The sequence below is a fragment of the Sinohyriopsis cumingii genome, chromosome 9, assembly GCF_028554795.1.
Source record: "Sinohyriopsis cumingii isolate HCF-2022 chromosome 9, ASM2855479v2, whole genome shotgun sequence".
Taxonomy (NCBI): domain Eukaryota; kingdom Metazoa; phylum Mollusca; class Bivalvia; order Unionida; family Unionidae; genus Sinohyriopsis; species Sinohyriopsis cumingii.
In genome coordinates this window covers 79926804-79952811 of record NC_142969.1, presented here as the reverse complement: position 1 = coordinate 79952811, position 26008 = coordinate 79926804, and the positions used below count along the sequence as shown (strand labels likewise).

Below are 26008 nucleotides of genomic sequence, written 5' to 3'. Positions count from 1 at the left end.
CAATCATCCAACATCCTTTTTAGTCTATAGTGATGTCTAGCACCGGGATATCATGCCCTAGCACGATGTACCATCCAGTCACATTATCCTGACACCAGGCCGACCAGTCCTAACACAAACGTCTTAATGCTGAGCACCAAGCGAGGCAGTTGTTAGCACTATTTGTATAAGTCTTTGGTGTGACTCGGCCGGGAATCAAACCCAGGACCTCCCGCATCCGAGGCGGACGCTCTAGCCACTGGGCCACCGGTACGGTCTGTATAGTTTTGATAAACTTCGCCTGCTAATATTGAATTTTAGGTTTCGAAGATTGAAGTTGATACTATTTTGAAAATGCTATCAATATAACATGTCCTTTTGATATTTGATGAAATTAGTAATACAAGATAACAATAAGAATCCACATACTTGAGATAAGTATTTTCAAAACAAGTACATTGTAATTTTTGACAAGCATTACCACTATTTTTATTTGTATTATATTTTGACCTGAAGAGCGAGTACATTTATCTCAGTACTGCCAGCTTCTTAACTCAGTAAAATTCATAGAATATATTTTCACATATACTTTTATTTAGGCAACAAAAAGCTAACCATATGTTGCTTGCTAAACAATGCAATTTCACTTTTCTATATCTGTTTATGTACAAGTTTGTTTCATGTATGACATAGAAAACGTATTTCATCTAACCAGGAAGAAAACTATTCAACAGATATATCTAAATGTGTATATTGTTTGTTCAAATAAGCGATGTCTCTGTTTTGGCTTCCGGAAGTGAAAACATTCAATAACATATCCTGATATTGTTTTAAAGCAGTTGATGGACGGGATTTTATTATTATGACACTGACATGTTCCAAATGGACGCATGCAACGACGATATCATAACGCTTTGTTGATGTGCGCGATTGAATGAGCTGAGGCAACAATGAAGGTCAAAAATGCAGCTGTGTTATCCATGTTAGTTGTCATCGTCTACAGCCATGCGGAAGCAATCGTCACACAGGGTAGGTTATACTTATTCGTTGACATCCCACAGGATAGTTAACATTCAATGTTGTCCTTACTCGATAGAGATAATATTTGTTTAGATCACAAAGGGTTGATAACACCCATTTGCGCGTGTCATAAGGGAACATAACACAAAGTACTGTTAGTGTAACATGCTAAGATATTTTATCTCATAGGCTTAATATGCTTATCATAGGCCAAACATCCTCAAAAATATAATGCTGCTTTGATCGCAGATGTTTACTTAGTTTTCCGTTTTTACTGTTCTATTTTGCACTGCAACGTATAGAATCACTTCGCATATATTGTTACGACTCCATGGTCTTACACTTAGCAACAGAAAGCCAACAGGTTTTGTATGTGTGCATTTTTTATATTTTTAACGTATCTTTAAAATTTGTATTGTTAACAGTGTGACAGTTTATTTGATGTGTAGCTCTGGGACATCATGCCGCAGACATGTAGCATGATGTCCCACCGAGCCATATTATTCTGACACCAGTCCGACCAGTCCTAACACAATTGATGCTTCTGCTAGTACCATTTTACAAGTCTTATTTTTGCCAGCTATGGTTCGAACCGCGACATCCCACTAACTAGGCAGATGCTAAACCACTATGTCATCGGAGCGGTCTAACAAGTTTTGTAAAATTCAATAACAATGTAAAAATTTAAAAGGGACGTACAACATTATGAACTAATTCAAGATAGTCCTAAACGTTCTATCACAAGACAAAGGGAATAAAGTTTTAGTTGAGTAGCAGTGACATTCTAATCCAGTTACATTCTGAATATGTTGATGTGCCTGTAGTATTGAACGTGCTAATGTACCTGAATTTTGGTGATATGATAACAGTCATTTGATGAATCACAATAGCATAATCCAAAAATATTCGTGTCCAAATTCACTATGATTCCAAATTAATGTTCCAGTCTAAGAGTATTATTAATAAGTACCTTGTATTTCCAGTGAATAATAATTAGAATAAATAAATCTACCCCCATCAGAAACTGAAGACCACAATAAGGCTGATGCTGCTTCGGATGATATGTTCAAGCACGAGTAATTATTTAGATAAGCAAGATTATATACCCCTCTGATTGACCTAGGTCGCAATTTCTGTTTTCTGAAAATACTCTGTCACTGAATGGAAACTTACATTCTAGAAGTTCCTTGGGTGAGACCCAAGACTGTATTTTTAGCTCGAATTCAGGTAAACATGTTTACGTTATTGATAATGTGAATATTTAATCCACACTCATAGAACAAGTTTAGCAATGTATTCTGTTGTTTCAAAAATAATTGTTCCTGGTCAGGTAAACAGTTAAATTGATTTTAGACAAGGTCAAGTATGAAATACTGACATATCTAATCTATTTCAAGAACTCCTTCTGACACTTGGTATTTTGATATGTTTCGATTATGACGCCTATAAAATCAATTTCCTATTTTTCTCTGCCAAAGGTCTTTGATACTTATATTTTTTTTATGACAGCATATTAAGCTTAAATTTTGAAACTATTCCATTTGCTTTCTTGGTCGCTTGATATAAGAATACCAATATAGTTTTGTTCACAAGTCAAGGAAAATTTATTCATGGAAAAATATGTCCCAGTTTAAAAGCCACTTTTGAGACTATACAGGCGGAATGTTTCGTTGTAGAAGCATTATCCTGCCGTATTTATATTCAATGTTAAGCTAAAATATCATGCCATATTTCAACAATAGTGATTAAAGCAAACAGGTTATTATCAAATACTGATAGATATATACATGTCACCTCATCTACAGACGGTGGTCTAGGCATTTTTTATGTTGACTCTTTTATTCTGTTCATGAATATCACTTGGATTAAACGTTTTATTGCAAATGAATTAAGACTTGGTAGAATATCATAAGGAAACAAGTTATTGGAAAATTGGGAGGAATCAGGATATTAAAATCAAATGAGAGAAATTTAGCAGAGATTGGTAAATTTATTCGTAATACATTTTGGGCGACATATATTCCTGGCCTAAAGTTGTCTTGTCTGAAACCTTGTTGATATTAACGGATTTCATTCCTATACAAAACAGCATTCCAATGGAGTAACATGTGTCATAAAACATTTTTGATAATCAACAATAATTATTTCTAAATAATTAAAAAAATTAGCCGGTCACTGGAAAAGATAAATAAATGATTATCTAGTACGGATGTTATATTGGTACATAATTGAGCTAATATTTGTAATTTTTATTCATAGTTGTAAATTTCAGTAATTTCTCATCATATTTATTTATATTGTTTACGTGACAAGGACCTGTTTTACCAATATTAAGAGCGTAAAGTTGCATAGGATCTCTACATAGATGCTTACGTATGTGTTTACTATTACTGATAATAAGATTTGTTGACGACGTTGGGTTAATTTCGCTTTGGCTCGTGGAGTTTGGACAGATCTAATGTAATTTCTCATTGTTTGGGTTAGATCACATGAACAGGCATTCTAGAAATAAACTGAGTAGTGTGATCTGTCACGTGGGAGTATGATTTGAAATTAATTCGTAATAGAAGGAGTATATGAAGAGAGACCTGAACAATGAGACTCATTTCTATTTTGGAGCCATTATTTTTATTGTTTTCCTGTTGTAAGTCTACAGACGTATTTTAGGGTGTACTTATACATTATTCGAGAGGAAAACCAATTATTCGAGAGGAAAACCAATTGTTTGGACTGTTTAATGGAAAGAGAAAGTGGTCATTATTTTAACTATAATATTATTCTGAAACTATTGTGAATTATTGAAAAGATTCCTGGACAAAGCCATTTTTACAACGTCACGATTCTTGGCGGACCAGCATATTTCCGGTTTTGAAATTCCCACGGAACTTTTAATTCTTTTGGACGTTCATATAACTTTATCGGGATTATTTTCGATTCACTTCATAATCCGGAAAGTTCCTCTCACATTTTCATTTGGAACATTGATAACTAAATTATTTGCTACGTTTTACAAAACTTGTTGATCTTGCTTTTTTCGGTTACTTAATTGATGACCATTGAGTCGTAAGAAGGGGAACACTCGTAGTAATGAAAGCTGAGTAAAAAGAATTACTCATTACGAATTTTAGCAAAGACGTGCATTTAAGATAAATAACTTGTTGGTCTTCATTCTAAATTCATGTACAGAATTATTGTAAGAAATCAATTTTTGAAAACTAAATTCATTGCTAATATTACACGTACTTTTTTGTAAAAAGCACATTTGAAAATATCGAACACCAATTGTATGATTGTCCACCAGTGGAAGACCTTTGGAAATACTTTGATGCATGGATAACAAATTATGTACCAGATATTATTATATGCTCATTTTTTTCCCGGTTAACTTTACATTGTCAGAATCGTTCAATATTCCCCGATACTGAACGAGCGCGACAATACACATATAGCATTTACGTGAAGAAAGAACTACTTTCTACTGTAAACAAACAATGGACGCAGACGCCAGCACTTTTGATTTATTTAATTTGTCCGCGGATGAAGTAAACGAGTTGTTTCAGCCATTTGAGGGTAGAGATGTCAAAATTGAAAATGTGGATGAATTCATAGAATCCCAAAAGAAAATTTCAACAAAGCAGGCTACTGAGCGTCATATCAGAAATGTGCAGCGATGGCTGTATGAAAACAAACGTGAGACACGCTGCATTGAAAATATCATTCCGGATCATTTAAACACGTATTTAGCCGAAATGTTTATAACGATTCGCAAAGACAATAGTTCTGTGTATGAGCCATGCTTTTTAGATTCCATAAGAAACATCATAGAACGACATCTTAAGGCTAAAGGGTATCAAGTCTCTCTTACAGACAGTCAATTTCAGAAATCAACCGAAACAATAAATTCTAAAAAAAATGCAGCTGAAAAAAGCTGGTTTTGGAAGAAAAGCAAGAGCATCAGAGCCGATAAGCCAAAATGACGAAGAAGCTTTATTTTCAGCCGGTGAAATGGGCTCTCTCACGCCAGCTGAATTGCAATTTTCACTATTCTACTTTTTTGGAAAAATGTTTGGATTTAGAGGCCGAGACTAGCATAGATAATTAAAGTTTGGAGATGTATCAGTTTTCACCGATTCAACCGGTACAAAATATCTTCAATATGCTGAGAGGGATAGCAAAACCTTTGACGGTACTGGGAAGGATGACTACAGATCAACAATACGTCGCATTTGTTCTACTGAAACAACACCGGAGCGAGATCCAGTTCATCTTTACATGCAATATTTGAAACGAAGGCTCTTGGAAATGATGGATGCCGACAGCCCCTTTTATTTGACACCAATTCAGAAGCTGACAGAAACTTCCCAGATATGGTAATTATATTTCGAAAATAAATGGGTTTTTTAAGAGTGAAACGTTGTTTGATCTAATTATTTTTTAAAAATTTTTAATTGCAAAATATCTAATTTATAAATCTTGATGTTCTTACCCCATTTCCAATTTTACAAGATATGAAATATAGAAATGTCAATTTAAGAAAGGCTTACTAATAAATGGCAGAAACCCCAATATTTACTGGCGTTCAACTGGAATAATTCACTGCTCTGTAGAATAATCGACATAAGTCGGTGTAAGATATGAAATTTCCAACCGCGTGTCATAATTCTGCATTAGGTACGAGTTTCTGTCTCCGAAGTTGGAATTTTTCTATTCAAAGCAGCATTTTTTTAAAAACGTTTCTGTATGAAAAATGAGGCTCCAAGTCAACATAACGTATTGGGAATAGTGATGCAACTTTAAAAGAGCAAACTACTCTTTGAAAATATCAACGTTTGAAGAACAGTTGTTCAGACCGCATAGGCAATCATATTATGCAGCTTACGAAGTATGTACTGCAGATAGATTCCTGTCCGCTTATGCATAAGTTTAATCTAGACAGACAAAACAATAATGATAAAGTACTAGATTCAAGCTTTTTGGTGTTTATTTACCCTTCAAAAATGCTTATGAGTTATGCCATTCTAAAAAGGACTACAGGGAAGCAAAACATGTAACAAGGTAGATCAATAAGATATGTCCTGATTGCTGGAGGAAAAATTCAACCGTTGCTTGTTTTAGTGCGCAAATACGTCCAAATTAACGTTTATTTTGATACATGTGAAAGAATACTCACGTGATGATGAACACTGGGCAGGTCTGACCATGCTGTGCACATTATTCTTTCAGTACAAGGTCTCGCCACGAAAGACAGTAGTAACATAATGAACGATAGAGATATACTCCACCATCGATAGTCCACAACGAAAAACACAATTGCGTAAATATTGGAATCTGACAATAGATCCCATTTTTGACGTAAGGCCATGACGAGATGAAGCTAGTCATTTCCATTTTAGATGGTGATACGAATATATATATTATGCAGAACTATATTTTTATAACTTCTGGTATGTGATTGTTCCAAATTTTGTAATTTTTGTTCATGGTTGTAAAATGTATAGAATATCTTTTATTATAAATTGTGTACGTAATTTGGCTCTGTTAAAAACGCATATTGCGTAGATCTATAAATAGATGTTTATGTACGTGAACACAATTAGAAATAATGATCATAATAGTAAGACTTAAAATGGCAACTATAGCATAGTTTCTGAATGACTGATGTGATATAGAAGTTTCGAGAAGAATTCTGTGGATTCCCATTGGTTGTGTGAGGTCATGTGAATGTACTTTTTTCGTAGTAAATCAATAGTGTATGTTGTCCCATTGGGTCTTTTGCGAAATACAGTCGCAATATACAGTGTATATAAGGAGAAAATTAAGTCTTCAGTTTCATTCCAATTTTCTGCAGTCCTTTACACATTTTGCGTTCCACATGTAAGTCTGCAGACGTATTTTATGTTGTACTTAGACAGATTTCGAGAGGAAAACCGTTTGTTGGGACTGTTCAGTGCTCATTATTAGGACAATCCTGTTATTCTGGAACTGATGATTTATTCGAAAGAATTCTGGACAACGTCATCTTGACAACGTCACCATTCTTGAGGGACCAGTTCATTTTCGGTATTGAAAATTATAAGGAACTTTGAATTCGTTTTGGACTTTCATACGCCTTTATAAAGACTAATTTGTATTCACTTCATTATACTGTAGGCTCCTCCCACATGTTTTATTTATCCCTGAGAACCATACAGAATTTCAGCTTTTCACTCCTGTAGAAATAGTTATGTAAAAGTTTATTACTTTCAACGATTTTTCTGGGTCTCTTTTGTCTTCTTTCTGTTATGTGGTTACCTTTGAATAAGACACACTTAGAGTGGAAAGCGCTTAGGATGGCTAGAATAGCTAGAAACTAGTTTTACACCGTTCGTTGTCAGTTTTTGCATTTATCTATCTATTTATCTATACGTCTCTCTCTCTCCCTCCCTCCCTCTCTCTCTCTCTCTCTCTCTCTCTCTCTCTCTCTCTCTCTTTATATATATATATATATATATATATATATATATATATATATATATATATATATATATATATATATATATATATATATATATATATATTAAACATAACATGGCCTTTGAAGTTGAAGTGTAGGTATAAAGCAACATGATATGCCAATACTATTGGTATATCAAATTGTGGTTTGCCCATGGCGTATGATTACACATAATGATCAAGTTTTTATAGCCATTATACTCTCTATTCATGAATATGAATTTCTTGGAAGATTACTTTTAAAAATGAGAAAATAACAAGAAAATGATTTTCATGTAAAATATTTTTATAGAAACTAACATTTTAATACCAAAAATAACTAAACAAAACAAACAAACAACAACCATACTCAGTCCAGGAAATACATATTTTTGGGCTCCACCCAGTGTCGTATACTTTCATCTCTGTCAACACTGCTGTATCAAGTCTCTCTCTCTGTCAAAAATCAAACACTGCAACTCTGTGGGAAAAAGAAAACAATGACATCAGATAAGGAGCAAGATGATGAAATAATATTTAATCTACTAAACTGTGAGTTAATTGAAGAGTTTGATAGAGACATGGCTCAGACATTTGCAATGAAAATAGTCATTGTGTTAGGGGAGACAGACTTGTACACCAGGAGCCTGATGATATTCTGAAATTTATAGAAAGTAAGCAGAATGCAAACACTTTAAAAAAGACACTTTTTGATGTAAGGTTTGTGACATAATTCTTGCAGTAAAAATTGAATTCAGAGATGTACACGAAATACACCCACTTGAAGATGATCAGCACCTGGCTAGTTTGATACTGTTAGGAGAAAAGATGGACCTGAGTTTGAAACAAACAGATTAAGAAGTATTTTCAGTTCCATTGATTGACCCCTTAAAATCAAGAATTATGCAAATACAATCATGAGAGGAACAGTCACAAATTTTGCATTAACAAGGGAAGCTCTTCGGTCTAATAAAAAAGACTTAAACGCTAAAGGACAAGGTAATAAACCCAATCGGAGTCAACCGATCACAGACGAAGAAATAAATGCCTTGTGTATCAAACATTTAATGGGGATGGAAATACCTGAAGCCATTGTTTAGAAATTGTGGTTTAACAACTCTGTGCATTTTGGTTTGAGGGGAGCGACTGAACATTACAATCTGAAAAAGGGGAATGTTACATTTAAAAGATGTGAATGGCCTCGAGTATCTTAAAATCAATGAAAGGCAGACAAAAACAAGAACGGGAAACGAGTTCAAGGACATCAGGGATATTGATCCTAAGATGTATGAAAACAGAAGCAACAGAGAGAGAGAGAGAGAGAGAGAGAGAGAGAGAGAGAGAGAGAGAGATCCACATCTTATCTACAAGTGTTATCCTGAGCTAAGACCTGCAGACCTTTGTCAAAGTGAAGATAATTTATATATTGCGCATAACAATATGCCAATCTCAGAGACAAACCCAAAATGATTCAGGAAACAAGTCGTTGGAATTAACAAACTTGGATGCATCATGAAAAATGAAATAAAAAGCAAATATTACAGAAAAAAAGAAATAAGCAAACACTAGTAGCCGAAAATACCTAATTCACAAGTTAAGATACAATAGTACTCCCCAACCGATATCATGCAAATTTCAGGCCACAAAAATTTACAATCTATAAACAGATACTTAAACGTTAGTGACAAACAACAACAGACGTACTCCAATTACCTGATTAACACCGGCCACACAAGTAATGATGCTGTCAACCCCAACCCCAACAACAAAGAAATTTTAAACTCCACAACAACAGACTGTAGTATATCACGTTCCCAAACGTGTACTATTCAAGATAATCAGATTATCAGCAAACTATTTTACGGATCAAGCATCACCGTACAAAATATGTTTGTTATGAACCTCCCGTGAAACGTGAACGAGATCCCTAACTGGGCCATTTTCTTTCAACAGACGAATTATCAAACAGGCCCACACAGCAAAAACGCAGGAGAATCATAGAAGGTGACACTGACAGTCAGTAGAAGAGCGAAATATGGACAGAAACAATATTTATAAAATGTTGTAAACGTTAAATTGTTTAATTATCTCTTGTTCCTTCATTCTTTTGATGTTCCTGGCTCGAATCGTAGTGGTGCTATAGATGCAAATGGGCGCTCTGTTACATGACAACGAACGCTGGAAAATCCAATGTTTGCATGCATATTATTCAACATTTTTTGAATGTGAACTATCAGCCTCGTAATTTCATTTCATTTAATATTGGTGAAAGGAAACATACAGCAATTAATTTTAACGAAGTGCACACGAAATTATGAATCACTACAGAACTTCTTGTTTGAACGTACATAAATGCGAGGGGTTGTGAAGAGTTCACTTCCTTAAAGTGCACTGTTTATGGCATTCAGTTTTATCTCCCATATAAAATGAAAACTTGTATGTGGTATAAATAAAATATATGTATAGTATGTACACTGTATGAATAATATACCACTCGTTGTATAAATGTTTCATTAAAATGAAACTCGGCATGTCTCGTTTCCTTTTAATGACACATTCATAAATTTCGTGGTATATTATTGATTCAGCGAACATATTAGACACACACACACACACACACACACACACACATATATATATATATATATATATATATATATATATATATATATATATATATATATATATATATATATATATATATATATATATATATATATATATATATATATATATATATATATTGTGATGTATATTGAATTTGTATTGTTTGCCTGGAAGATCGATTTTGGACCGACCTGATTGATGTCCCTTTTTAAGAATATGTTTATATGGATTTGAGTTCAAAGACCTTGATTTTTCCCTGGTTTTGGCACGTTGTTTACAATAATTTTAGTAAAAGACCTGAACTAGCTTACCGTGTTCTAGATATGAAGTTTTAACCCACACTGTACCATATTGTTGTGTCTTATTTTCCTTTAACAGGATGAAGTAAACGTAAATAATTCATTTCTAGTTTAAGTGCAGTTTTGTTCAGATGTAATTTGTGCTGAATAATTTATCTATAGTATGTATTGGAATTTAATAAATGCTCATTGACTAAAAGATTATTTTGGGATTGTGGTGAATTTTTCAAAGACGTTATGGTATATATCTAAAGGATTAATCAAAACTGTTAGTACCTCAAACTATTCTAGACTGGAATTCATTCGGAATACATAATACGTTTGGACGTTGTGTTAAGTCCTTGTACTTATTCACTTTGTGTTCCTGGGAAATAATTTATCTGTTAAATATTACAAAACTTGTTGCTTTTCGATTTCTTTCTGTTAAAGAGAAATGCAATTGTACACTAAGCAGAGCAAAAAGTAATATCTCTTAATCCTACAGGGCAATGCATGACAATATCAATAAAAAGTTGAAACACTGATAAATAACATTATCGTACAGGCAAGATTAGTGGCACTCGGATCTTATATTTCCCATACTCCATATCTCCATATCAAAACTGTATCTCATGTCAACGATGACGATAGAGACAACAAATATGCTTCCTTTTCTAGACAACAAATATGATCTGGTTTCCTTGATAAGAAAGTTGCCTCATGGGACAGATTGATAAAATATGTCGAGAATAGAAATCCTTTCAATAATTCAGGTGACTAGTAAAGCAGAAAACATCCAAGATGATTAGGACAACTAACTTTAACAAACTTGATGCTTACCAGGTCGAAAATATATGGAGCATCAAGTGGCGATTTCGGTTTTAATTTTAATTATTGCGATCAATTTATATTTGGCAATAATGATAAATAAACGACATATTTGGTCCACCCTAGGGTTCTCAGAAAATGTACATATCTACCTGACAGTTTGTACTAATATTTGAGACAAATGTTCGTTTTCTGTATTCATGGACTGGTGTTTTCTCTAAGCAAAATAATCATCGCCCCCCACCGCATCAAGGTCTTCTTCTTCCGCTGTTGTAAAATAAGGATGCATTGCAAATCATTTCTGATATTTTTGTTAATTAACCATGTGTCAATCACTTTCAGATTGTATGTGTTACGACTCTATGTCTTAACCTAAGTAACAGAATTAACCAAAACCTACATGAGTAAAATTACTTTGAATACAAAGTGAAAATTTAAAAGGAGTTTTATTGTAAATTAAATTCCAAATTATCCGAAACATTAAATCACATGTCGAAAACATTAGAGTTCTCCGAAGAATTCTGATCTTTAATGTACTGATGTACCAACGCTCTTCATTCGACTGCTATACAAATAGTCTCAAAACACTATTTTAGTCCAAATAGTCAATGAGTACTTTGCAATTCCAGTGAATAATTTTAATAAATGATTCCTCTCAAAATTATATGGGAACACAAGTAAACTTAACGAAATGAATAATTTTGTTTACAAAAAGCGTATATGAAATCTTAAGTCACCAGTATGTGGGTCACAGTTCATTCAAGAACATTCTAAGTTGCAAACAATATGAGGTCTTGTACTTAAAGTTTATAAACAACATGACACTAATTAGGCAGACAATATAACTTCACAGGAAATACCCCAATCTTTTATTTAAATCCAAGTAAACATCTCTAACAATGACACTAGTCATGAAAGTTAAAGGTCGACCTTCAAATATGAACAAAAGTCAAGACACAATAAAATTAAGTATGCATAACACGTATAACATCCACGTGAATCTTAATTGGCATTGGTCTTATTTCATTTAATATAAAATTTTGCCAAATATTCAAGGACGCAGTGAAAAATGATACATATTATAGGTATTGTCTATGCTCATTTTGTTCAAAATTTCAGCTGCTAATTTCTTCGGGTAATAGCATAAAATATTCTTCCTGTTTCTCTGGTTAGGTATGCTTTCCTTACAATATACAGACAAAAACACACAGCACACCGACTCTGACACGCACACCCCCACCCACCCACCCACCCACCCACACACACACACACACACAACCAGACATGAGCAACTCCAAAATACGGTGCTTCCTAATGTTTGATTTAGCTGATGGTTTGAAGATTTTAATGGGTTGATGTTCTTGATTTCAATATGAGCGTTTAAACGTACCATCTGGTTGCATTGTACATCCCTTTAATGAATGTATAGCTGTACTAAAAGTCTATATATGCTCTATGCACAAGTCACCAGAGCATGTAACTGCAGCTCTAGCAATTCAATCCGACTTTACTGTAATGAATACAGTGCGATATTGGAATATTCTCACATGGATCGAGAATGAGGCTTCTCGTAAACCAGATTTCTGCCTTTGTCACTTCTGAGTCTATATGATGAACAGCGTGCAGAAATATCTCGGAAACGTTGTATAGAGATTCACATATTGCCCATCTCAGCTGATTACGAGTGAATTAATGTCATGATTTTAGAGACATGTGTAATGTAATCGTCAAGAAAATGTCATTTTAGTATAAGGCAGTAATAAAATAAAAGTTTTCATTTAGAATACAATTTCGTGCTATGAAGTGTTAAAGTTTCAAAGATTTGAAACCAGTAAAATAACCTTTGAAAACGAGATACAGAATAGATGTTTAGTTTAAATAATTTAAATTCTTTACGCCTTTGACCTTGCAGACAACCCGCCATTAGCGCCATTAGTCAACTGTAGTTTCGAGGACGGTATGTGTGACTGGAACAATATTTCCGCTGGCTGGAAAATCGGACAGGGATCACAATTTACCAGTGGGACTGGCCCAGTGCAGGACCATACCTTCAGGAAAGGTTGGAACATGATATCAACACTGTTTTAACGAAATTATTAATAGTTTTGCAGCAAAGATCATATTTAATTATTGTGCAACTTCCAGTTCTCTACTGGTATTTGAATTAGTAGTAGTAATAGTTGTAGTAGTGCTAGTAGTACTTATCGCCTGGCATGTCTGAAAATATTTTGCTCGACACAGGTCTCATTGCGACAAAACTGAATACACAACGGTAGGTAGGTATATCTATATTTCGCTAAATCCTGGTACGTGATTTGTACCTAACTTTTATAACTTTTATTCATGCCTGCAAATTGTACAGATTATGTTTTGTTAGAATTTTGGCTTATGTGACTTGGGTCTGTTGAGAGCGTAAAATTACATGGAATCTATAAATGCATGCTTACGTATGTGTTGATAGTTACTAATAATAATCTTAATAATACGACTTAATGCCGACTTTGTGTTTATTTCTCATAGGCTGATGCGGTTTAGACGGTTCTAAAAAAATTAAGTAACTTCTAACTGGTTTTGCTAGTTCACGTGAATAGGCGATTTGGAGGCAAATTGAGTCGTAAGATATGACACGTGATGTGTTGTGAAATCTACTCGTAAAAGATGGTGAATAAAAGGGGAGAAGTGAGCAATGAGATTCGTGACAATTTTGGAGCGATATTATTTTTTTATTATTCTGTTGTAGGTCTTCAGACACATTTTATGTTGTGTTCGAAGGGAAGTTTATTTGGACCTTTCAGTGGAAACGAATGTTGCTCATTATTTGGACTATAATATTATTCTGGTGTTAAGAGTATTTAATTTGCATTGTTTTTTATTGTTTTCTTTATTCATTATATGCTAAGGATACTTGTATCTTGGACTTGCCTTGTCCAAAATCTACCTGACCTAAATCATTGATTTATTTTCGTTCTGTAAATAACTAGTACACAGCTAATATTTTCACTTCAAATATGGTTTTAATATTAGGATCATTATTAATCGAAGTAAACATATTTATCTTGGTCTGATTCAAGGAGATTGTGATTACCATGTTCTTTATTTTAGTTGTAGTATCGGACCTTATAATTATAAATAACGTTATATGTTGTAAACATATTGAATCTTCCAGAATGAAATTCACATTAATTTTTATTTTAATATTAAATGCCTATTTCGACTTTGGTCAGGTCGAGTAGTATAAAATCTTATTACTAAAAAAATATTTATTCGTGGTGTAAGATGTGCGCAGAATCAATCGTATTATTGTTGTGCCCGTGGTTTCATGTGGGTTTGAATTTATTTATCCAGATTTTTTAATTCAAGTTATAAATTTCTGGAAATACAAAGTGTGCAAAAATAACATTCTTAGAAAGATATATATATATATATATATATATATATATATATATATATATATATATATATATATATATATATATATATATATATATATATATACATATATATATATATATATATATATATATATATATATATATATATATATATATATATATAATGAATAAACAATAACAACCACACATTCATTTGATTGAATGCACAATTTGTAATTCGTTGTGGATAAAGTCCTCACAGATGTCGTAAACAAAACAAAAAGTACACTAAGTCTATAATTTGGCCATGAGTTTAAATATCATATCTTGCCATGCCTATAATAATTTGTTTTACTGACAAATGCAATGGTCTCAAAAAAAAAACATTTGAAGTTAAACCATGAAAATATGCACTTGATCTCTCGATACATGCACGTTTTTTTTTCCTTCTTTTTCTCTTTTAGCGAACGGAAGCTACCTATATCTAGATTCAAAATCAGTAAACGCGACGCAGTCGCAGATACTACGGAGCCCCCTTGTTCACTGGAATGACTGTTGTTTCTCTTTGTGGTTTCACATGCGCGGCTATGACATCGGCAATCTGACGATTTCCTTAGAAACAAACGTTACCACGACAGTGAACAGTCCCACTGGAACACATCCTGGAACCAGGACGATTCTTTGGAGTCAAGAGGGAGAGTTGGATGATCAGTGGTACCAGACTGAGGTAACTATTCAGATTCAGGAGGATTTCAGAGTCCTTCTGGAGGGGACGACCAAAGGACCGAGCGGAGCAATAGCGGTCGATGACATAAGACTTTCTGAATATTCCTGTGAAGGTTAGCATAACTGGGATAAAAATATTTCATTTCATACATTCAATCATTTTTTATTTAAATTTTCATTGTTTTCATTAAATTTCATTTTGAACTAGTCCAACAATTACTTGCAAGGTTACTATTCGACTCATTCAAAACAAGATGCATTTTCCGAACAGATACTTGAGTGTTCAGTTACAAAATGCAAATTTCTGTACATCGGATAGATTTCAGAAAGGAATTTGCAATATAGTTTCAATTAAAGTGCATTTATTTAAAGAATTTAGGTAATTATGTGCGCCGTGCTTCGATCGAACTTTAAAAATTACCTTCCAATATATTTATATAAAACGACAGTTAATACCAGAGCACTTTGCAATTACTATATACATGACAGGAAATAACCTACAACATAGCACTTGATCAGCCTGTATTTATAAAAGACCGTTCACGTTATACATTATATTCTGCTGTATAGGTGTATGTATGTATGTATGTATGCATGTATGTATGTATGTATGTATGTATGTATGTATGTTTGTATGCATGCATGCATTAATGGATGGATGGATGGATGGATGGATGGATGGATGTATTTATCTATGTATCTAAGTATGCAGACTGTTGTTTATTCTGCAAAAAGATATTGCAGACACTAGAATAGCCCACCACATGGACTCAGTCTTTGGTCATCGTGCTCCCTAAGCTAGGAAACCTACCGCTATGCCAAAACCACAGAGTCATTAGTCTGATCACCCACCCGAGGAAAGTCATGAAATAAATAATTCTCAAGAGACTAAATGCTCAATCAGAGAAAATTATTATTGAAGAGCAGAGAGCTTTCCAAGTAGATAAAAGCATCTTCATCATCATCATCATCATCATCATCATCATCATCATCATCATCGGGGCCCCGAGTGGCCGAGTTGTCTAAAGCGCTCTTCGTTACGGATCACTGCCATCTCCCCTCTGTTTGCGTGGGTTCGAGTCTCGGATTGGGCTAATGTGGGTATATGAGAAAGCTTGCCAGTAGCTTCTCTTTCCGGAGTTTTCCCGGGTTCTTCCTCCACCATTAATACTGGTCGCCATGTATAGCCTATCGTGTGCTGAAAAATGTCGTTAAACCCTACAAGAACAACAACAACAACAACAATCATCATCATCATCATCAGTCTCATGACCTAGTGTGGTCGTCGAGGCACTGTGCTTCTGAACATCTGACCAGTTCCCTCCACTTATCTCAATCATGTGCCAATGCCTGTGTCTCCGCAAAACTTTTTCTGGTCCATTCTGTGATGTTGTCAGTCCAACTTTTTGTCTGTCTACCTCTCCTTCTGCCACCCTGGACTTTGCCCTGCAGGACTGTTGTGGATAGACGGTTGGCTCTAGTGACATGGCCATACCATTTCACTTTCTCTTTTTGACGGTGGTGAGGTGGTCCTCATATTGGCATACTTCACTCCTCATTGTGTTACGCACTTCTTCATTTGTGATGTGGTTTATGTAAGAGATGCCAAGGATGGTTCTGTAGCATCGCATTTCAAGGGACTGGATTCTTCGTTGTAATTCTTCTGTCAGAGTCCATGCCTCACATGAGTACAAAAAGACTGAGATGACTAGAGCTAGCAATAGTCTGAATTTAGTTTTCAGACAAATATTCTTGTCTCTCCGGATGGGTCTTAGCTTTAACATAGCAGCCATTGTTTGTGCTGCTCTTGACACAATTTCTGCTCTTGATCCCTCTTCGGTGCTCATGGAACCAAGATATGAGAACTGGCTCACTGTTTCCAGTTCATGTCCTCTGACTTTCATCTTGGCTGAGGTTTGTTTGCCACTATTTGTCATCAGCTTTGTCTTCTCAGCGCTTATCTCCATGTCAAATCTGGAAGATGTTTCATCAATGGTCCTTCGCTATGGTGGCAAGCTCGTCTTCACTGCCCGCCAGGCAATCAATGTCGTCTGCAAAGCGGAGGTTGGTGATGTTACGCCATCCAATGCTGACCGTCCCACAGTGGTTTTCCAGGGCTTCGCTCATGATGCGCTCTAAGTAGATGTTGAATAGCGTGGATGACAGGAGACAGCCTTGACCCACTCCCACTGTTGTCTGGAACCAGTCCCAGACAGAACCTTGGGCGATTACTGCACTGGCAGCCTTGGCGTAATACTGCTTGATGGTATTGGTTAACTTTTGACCCATGCTATACTTCTTCATTGTGGCCCACAATGCCTCATGCCACACTCTGTCAAAGGCCATTTTGAAATCTATGAACACATGATATATGTCTTGTTGGTGTTGTGAGTACTTTTCGCACAGAACCTTTAGATTGAATATTTGTTCTATTGCGCTTCTTCCACTCCGGAACCCGGACTGTTCTTCAGCGGTTATTTCTTCTGCTTGTGGTTTCAGTTTATTCAAGATGATCTTCAGCATTACCTTACTGGCATGGCTGATCAAACTGATATTTCTGTAATTTTGGCACAGCTGGAGATTGCCTTTTTTGGGAAGTGTTATAATCAGTGACTGGGTCCATTGTGTTGGCCATTCACCTGTCTGTCAATTCTTGTTGCAGAATTTTGCTAGTAGCTCTTTCACTGATTCTCCCCCATTCTTGATAAGTTCAGCTGGGATGTTGTCTACTCCAGCTGCCTTCCCATTCTTCAGTGCTCTTATTGCTGACTCCACCTCTTTTTTGAGAATGGGGAAGTCATCATCATTTGAGGAGTTTGGAACTTCAAGCACCTCTGGGTCTCCTGTGGACTGATAGTTGTAGAGTTCTTTGCAATACTCAGTCCATCTTTCTGCAATGCCACTCGCTTCTGTGAGGCATTTTCCATTTTTGTCTTGAATGGTACTGACTCTTGGTTGTTTCTGTCTGGTGAGGTCTTTCACAATTTGGAATGCCTTTTTGCTGTTATTCTTTATCAGACTGTTCTCCATTTCTGTGCACCTTTTACCAATCCATTTTCTATTGCTTTGCTCATGTTTCTTCTGATATTCTTGTTTATTTCTCGGTACTCCATTGCTCCTGTTGTGTGTCTGGATTTTTTGAGTTCTCTTCGGGCATCACACAACTTCAGAATCTCTTCTGTAACCCAGGGTTTTTTCTTCGGGCGATGGAGGCCAATGATGTCTTTGGCAGCTGCTGTCATGTCTGTGTTGAAGGTGTCTGTCATCTCATTGACATCACCATCCATCACAAGGAGTGGAGCAAATTTTCCTCCAATTGTGGCTTGGAATGACTTGCAGATGTTAGGGTCCTTCAGTTGTTCAAGGTTGAATTTGAGCTTGATGTTCTTTGGCTTGTTAATTTTCTTCAGCCTCACTCGGAAGTTCATAATCACGAAGTCGTGATGACTCGCAACATCGGCACCTGGAAATGTCCTTGTTGTTGCTCTACTGATGCCAGATCAGTAACGGTTTTAAACCAGTATGTAGTCTATCTGGTTGTGATGGGTTCCATTTGGTGAGTGCCATGTCCAGCATCGTGAAGCTTTATGTTGTCCCAGGGTGTTGGCTAGTACCAAGTTGTTGTAGCTTGGGAACTCGAGCAGCCGTCTCCCTCTTTCATTGGTAAGGTCATTGCAAGAAGGTCCATACTGTACTTCCCAGTCTTTTAGAGCATCTTTGCCAACTTTGGCATTCCAGTCTCCTTGGACGATGAGGATGTCTTTTTTACTTGCCATGTTTATAATATCCTGTAATTTGTTGTGAAACTCCTATTTCTTCATCATCATGATCGGTAGTTGGAGCATAGACTTGGATAGTTGTAATGTTAAAGGGAGATGTTTTCAGACGAATGGAAATGATTCTGCTAGATATGAGGCAGCATTCGAGCACAAATCCCTTGATGGCTTTGTTTACATGGAACCCTACTCCATTTATGGACTGCTCACACTCTCCACTATAGTATATTCTATGCCCATCTTCGGTTTGGTGTTCTCCTAGGGATTTCAATCTAACTTCACAGAGTCCCAGAATGTGCCATGTGTAGTGTTCCAGCTCATGAGTCAACTGTTGGAGTCTTCCAATTTGCGCCAGAGTTCTAATGTTCTAGGTGGCGAAGGCAATACTGTCTCTCGCTCTGATTTTATGCATAGTACAAGTAGCACACTTGTCACATCCGTCCTGGTGGACAACGGCAGGCGCGGTTCTTGTTGACCCGGGCGACGACTGATCCGGTATTGTAAGCTCAGATTTGTCCAGCATTATCAGTGTGTCTTGGGTAACAGTCGTCTGGCGGAGCCCATCCCTCTATCGTTCGTCTTGTAAATCTAAGTGTACATCTATTTTTGATGGTTACAATTTAATTGATTTTTAATTCAAGGCGTGAATTTCATTCATTATTATTCAGACATATGTAGTTTTGGCTTTCAGGAATGAAATGTGATTAATGTAACTTTGATAATATTTCTCCAGTGACCAGCATAAATTTAATCTCGCTGGGAACTTTGTAACATTGATCAACTAAATAGCATTTGTAAATTAAGGCAACATGTATTTCCCCTAAGGATATATTAAAACAAGTTATAAAAGCCCAATTTCCTCATATTCATTGAAAATCAAATCGAAATTAATTTTTAAACGTATTTTGTCCTTCCTTCATGTTTTTCACGTGTTTATTGTAGACACAATAATGCTCGAACTACATTAAGACGACATTAACGTATTTATTTAGTGCCTTTTAAAATTTCCCAAATCTTCCATTGAATACGTAACGAAGCAAACGAAGCATATTCAATATTTAATATAATATCTTGTCTTATAAAATTTGCGTAATTTGCATTCGCAGTATATCAGCAAAATGAATAATGTTAATAATTTGCACGATTGTTCGCATTGTCAGTATTCATTTCCGTCCTTTTTAAATCCCTTTATTTCGCTTATATAGCACACAGCCATGATCAAAAAATACTGATGTATAAGATTTTCTATATATAATTTGTAATAATAAAATCACTTATTGGATTAAATGAAAGTTTTCTTTGTCAGACGTTCTGCATCGTTCACAGAAAGTGCATAATGATCGTCACAGACGAATAAAGGAATTTAATTACAAATGTCACACTTTGGTTATGCTATGTACATGATATATTAGCTAACCTAGTGTATACGGTCACTCCCTATGATGGCGGAATGTGGCATATAAGAAACTGGACAAACCATATAAATGAGGAGACAAGGACGACTACTTCAGTTCTTACTTTGGCCTTATACGGTTGAGTCATTTATTTTACTATGATCAACGTGTAAAACAACCGATATGGAAATTCAAGTCCTACCAGTCACGTAATTTCGATGCTATATAATGAAGTTGTTCCACGGCTAGTCAGCCTTTGCATTAGGCGGAAAGGATCCTGCTCGTCTTGGCAAAAATAAGTAGATTTAATGTAGTCTTTACAGAAGGTTGAATATGGAATGTAAATAAATGGAATAAGTGGTGGACCGTTTTAATTTATTTACAATGGTTTATTTACTCGTGATCTTGAATTTATGGAAAATATCCCATGCAATGTAAACGTGACAGTCATTCAATTACAACAGTGTTTAATGCTTACTAAATTATTGTATTGTCGAATATAATGTTATTCTCTAAACCTTTAGTTATTATGTAACTTACAGTTGTTGATGCTGCTCAGTGGTAGTGTTGCTTAGCAACCGTAAAGTACATGCTAAATATTTTATGGCAGTGTCTTCATTTTGCAATCAAATCTGTAACACATATGCATCGAATCGAATCTGTAACACATATGCATTAAATCAAATATGTAACACGTGCATCTAATCAAAGCTGTAACACATATGCATCAAATCGAATCTGTAACACATATCCATTAAATCAAATATGTAACACATGCATCAAATCAAATATGTAACACATGGATCAAATGAAATCTGTAACACATATGCATCAAGTCAAATCTGTAACACATATGCATCAAATCAATTATGTAACACATGCATCAAATCAAACATGCAACACGCGGATCAAATGAAATCTATAACACATGTGCATCAAGTCAAATCTGTAACACATAAGCATCCAATCAAAGCTGTAACAAAAACAAAAATGATAATGATAGAGAAAAAGAGAATTAAATGCTGTACTGTTTAGGACGGTGAAGATGTAACAAAAAAAGCGAAGTATGTATGTATATATGCATTCAGGCATGCATGTATGTAAGTATGTATGTATGTACGTATGTACTTATTTGTATATGTATGTATATATGTGCGTGTGTTTGTGTGTGTGCGTTTGTGTGTGTACAGATGGCTGACTGACTTTATTTCTAGGCAAACAGAAATAACATAATGTTTAAGAGATTCAGTATAAGGCATGATCCTGAAAAGATACAGAAAATGACAGAGGGCATTACATATCTGTATGTTATTTTACAAGATTCACGGACTTTTATTTGGTTTGATTGAACTATTATAACAATATATCAACTTTTTGATTGAACACGTCAATTCTAACTCGCACCTATAAGTCAATTCTCCATGTTTTCTCTAACGATGATTATATGCCTTGTGTAAACAGTTCAAAATGTCCAACAAGGAGTGTTTTCTATGAATATTTACAGACATACAAACCAAGCATCGTGAAAATCCTGAACGTAACTTTTTCATTAATGTCCGTTATTGATATGTTGGATAGTGCTTACAAGAAACATAATAAATCACGTCAAGTTCAGGTCCGTAAATATCATAATCCTTTTTTAAATTTTGACATTATTCATTTTGTGGACGTATGATAACAAGTACTATCTGTAAATAGTAATTAATATTGACATTCCCTTGCTGTGCAAATGTAGCATACGGATTTGCGAACTAAAACTTTGTAGCGTTCCTAAGACATTGTATTAAATATTGAATGTTTTGAATGCTCACTGCCTTTTGTGGGAATTTTTAACGGGTTCGAAATAATTCTGTTTGAACTCTACTCTTCCAAAAGTGCTACGAGCGTGGTAGGTTGTGTATTACAGAGGTGACATAGGAGAAGAAGAGAAAACAAAAGAAACATGTCTAAAAGATTATATCCGATTTAATTTTCAGTGAATGTGGGGAAATGCTTCATTTATAGCTTGTTTTACTATCTCGTACGGGAAGACAGGTGTTACCCTAACTAGTCAACGACATTTACGATGATGAATGTTCTAAAGATCCATTCCTAGATGTACTCAGTTCATCAAATTCCTAGCGATGTTAATAAGCTTTACCTGGTCCTTCATTATAAACATCATAAGTTGTTATTTTACCGCATTTAGTTGCGTTAGAGAAGAATAGTAAAGTGCGTTTTCTTATTTTTACAAATCTGATTTCCATATATTTACTGAAATTATTCAAGACATTTTCTTTAAATTAGAAACATTGCTTTCGACTAAATAATGTTATGACCAAGTTCACATTAGACGAATTATAATTTGAACAATATACCAAGGTGCAATTTCTTTAAAAGTCAAGGTTAGTGATCTATGAATATTCCTAAAATTCCGGGTGGCACACGAGACTGCATAAGACTGAATGCTATTTATGAGCATTATAAAGCTTTGTGATCTGTATTGTCCAACACGTTTAAGGTTAAGGTGACCAATAACATTATAATACACTGCTGAGAATTTTTATTTTAAGTATTTGGAAAAATAAAACTTGGAAATAGGTTTATGGCCAAGTATTTTGCGTTATATATTGAGTGATTGTGGTGTACGTCTCTTTTTGTGTATTTAGTCATAAAAGTCCATGATTCTTCATAGTCTTTCCAGCATAATGTGATTGAAGATAGGATGGGAGGTGCTTAGTTTATTTCGACACATTTGTAGTGTTAGTGATTTAGGTGGTTTTTTTATTTCACATAGGAAACCTTGTTCAAAATATTGTTTGTCACTTAATTGTGAACATAGTAATGATCAACCTGTCTTTATATCCTCCAAAAGGAGATTTCAACTTACAAATATTTAATTATTAGTTCAGAAACAAATAATTGAACTGTTTCCATTGTTGACTAGAGTAATTATTTCAGAGCGACAATAATCCTTTCAAAATTAATAAGATAATGAGATATCAACAAATAAATTGTACACGCACAGTGGACATAATAGAGGTGCATAGTCAAGGACGTACATTTTTACAGTTCAAGTGGGAAAATTAATAGGGGTCTATTCTTAAAATGACGTTTTATAGGTCCCTTATGAGGACTTTGTATAGCACCTAAACAATATACAGTCCAAAGTCATGCAGCGCAAAGCCGACCAGCAAGGCAGCAGGAGACTCGTGGATGGGCGGATGCGTCCATTTCCCGAGCAGATAAAGCATCTGTCACTGCCCACAGGAAAGAGCACCAAAGAACAAATCTTCAATCTCAGACTCTTTTCCGAGATATAACTTCAGCATCAGCAAAATATGCACCATGTCTTTATATATTTAAAGAAGGCCTTTGGCAGGGTATGACATGCGGGATTATGGGTAACTATGAGGAAGTTTGATATCAGCTCGAATGTGGTGCAGGTTGTTGAGCACTTTATAACAAATCCACCAATGGTGTTCTTATTGCCGACTGAGGAGATTGATTCCGATCAACAGTTGGAGTCAGACATGGATGTATACTGTTACCTACGCCCTTCAACATTTTCCGGGGAAGAATAATGGAAGATGCCTTGGAATTCCACAAGAGTACTGTCAGCATCAGAAGAAAAACAATCACCAACATTCGCTTCGCAGATGATATTGATGGTTTAAGTGGATATGAAAAAGTACTTGCTGACTTAGTTGAGGGCCTCGACGCAACCTACTCAGCATACGGTATTAAAATTAGCACAGAAATATACAAACTGATGACAAACAACACCAATGGCATCAGTGTAGAAAAAGGTCATTTGGCCAGAAGCTGTAAACAGTCACTATCTTCAAGTACTTTGATGAGTTATCGGAGATGAAGGCTGCAAACCAGTGTAATTTTGCAGGATTGCCTAGACAACAACAGCAATAATAAGACCAATATGGAAGAACACCAACATTGCTCTTGGTTCCAAATAAAGCTGATGAGCTTTATTATCATTTCCATTTTTCTTTTTGATTGTGAAACATGTACGCTCACATCGTATACGGCAGGATTCAAACCTACGAAATGAGATGCTACCTCGCTCAAATGGAGGAGAACATGCAATTAAAACGTCAAACACTTTACGAAATAAACTTACTGCGAGACTTAGGTTATGAGAGTGGGCAGTCGGGGATGCTGGCTACCCTCAGGGATACAAATAATCGTACTTACTCACGGTGAATTGTGAGGTTCGTTGCAACGTATATAACGTTTGTTTATAATTGAGAGTAGTAGTCTAGGACAACATGACTAGTGTATGTTTTGTGAATAACACATTATATAGCTAATCTTTATCCATGTTTCCTTGTGTACAATCATGTTTCCCATGTTCTTTGCTAACGTTTTTGTGACATACCTGATAATGTCTATTACCTAGAATGTTCTGGAAATTAACTTGCGACCATCATCCTGCTCGTCTTTCTGTATCTTACGTTTATATATTAAGGTTGTTTACGTCAAAATATTTATTACTATTTTAACATTTGAAATGGTATCAGCCTTTTGTGTTCAGTTTCAATTTGATAATATTTTCACATTTAAATTATTCATACCAATGTGCTCATTGTTATCTTCAGACTACATCATTATATATGTATAGATTAATATATCTTGTATCGCATAACGTGTTTCTTAGGTTATTTCGAATAGATAGCGGAAACTGATTAACTGGTTTTAATGTTTTGTTTAGTACTTTGCTAATCTTGCCTTTGTTCTTGTTTTGTGTTTTTAAGTGTACGGTTGTTGTTGTTTACATTTCGGCTGTGTTTTTTATTTTGATAAAGCAGTGGAGAAAGTTGTCTGGTTTTGTTTGTTTCTTTCCAATATTTCAGGATAATGTTTTGTTTTTTTGCAGTAGTTGAAAATGTTGTATTGTAATATTTGGTTTGATGATGTAGTTCAAAAAGTGAACCCGTTTTGTCTTTTGTTATTTTATCTTTTGTGTGTTATTACGACTGTATGCTTTTAAACAAATAATATAAATGAGTGAGAAGCAACAAATAAAACTGAACAAATAATTTATTTCCCTACAGTATAAAATGAAAATATAAAAAAGGAACTTATTGAATTGCGAATTATATCCCAAATAATCCTTGAAGTATAGACACAAGTGATATTGATTTAAAGTCCTTAAAAAACTTTAGTGGAGGCGAAAATTGAATCAAACGCTGGAAGTGTTGACGTGCCTGTTGTTGCCCGTGTAGTGGCCATTTATCAACAGTCCTTTTTGGATCACAATAATACAATCCAACAATTAAATCCTCATTTAAATCCTTATTTGAAATTTCATTAGAAATTCAAGTCATTAATTCCAAGAATGATATTTTTGAAGAGCATTTTTATTTCCCGTGAATAAATAATTTCAACAAAATTAAAACCCAAATGAAATAATGAACACAGAAACAATATAATTGATTCTGCCTAAAGATTTTACAACAGGAATAATTAATTTGTAGAAAAAATGTTTTATGATCCTCTACTCGACCTCAAAACACAATTAACATTTTCTAAAAAAGAAACTATTACCTAATGTAATGTTT

At 34.9% G+C, this 26008-nt stretch overlaps 1 protein-coding gene across 3 annotated transcripts in view; it reads left to right on the top strand.

Annotated features, from left to right (window-relative positions):
• The first annotated feature begins 84 nt into the window (after positions 1-84).
• The window catches only part of LOC149792094 (MAM and LDL-receptor class A domain-containing protein 1-like), a 50978-nt gene continuing 25054 nt past the window's right edge, over positions 85-26008 (top strand). For 2 of the 3 annotated variants that reach the window (XM_089970607.1, XM_089970606.1), the window contains exons 1-3: positions 755-1008; positions 13096-13242; positions 15019-15393. In XM_089970607.1, the coding sequence (XP_089826733.1) occupies positions 930-1008; positions 13096-13242; positions 15019-15393 (601 nt within the window). In that variant the 5' untranslated portion in view covers positions 755-929. Of the gene's footprint in view, positions 255-754; positions 1009-13095; positions 13243-15018; positions 15394-26008 lie in introns of those variants that run through there. The other variant, XM_089970605.1, reaches the window with a different exon arrangement.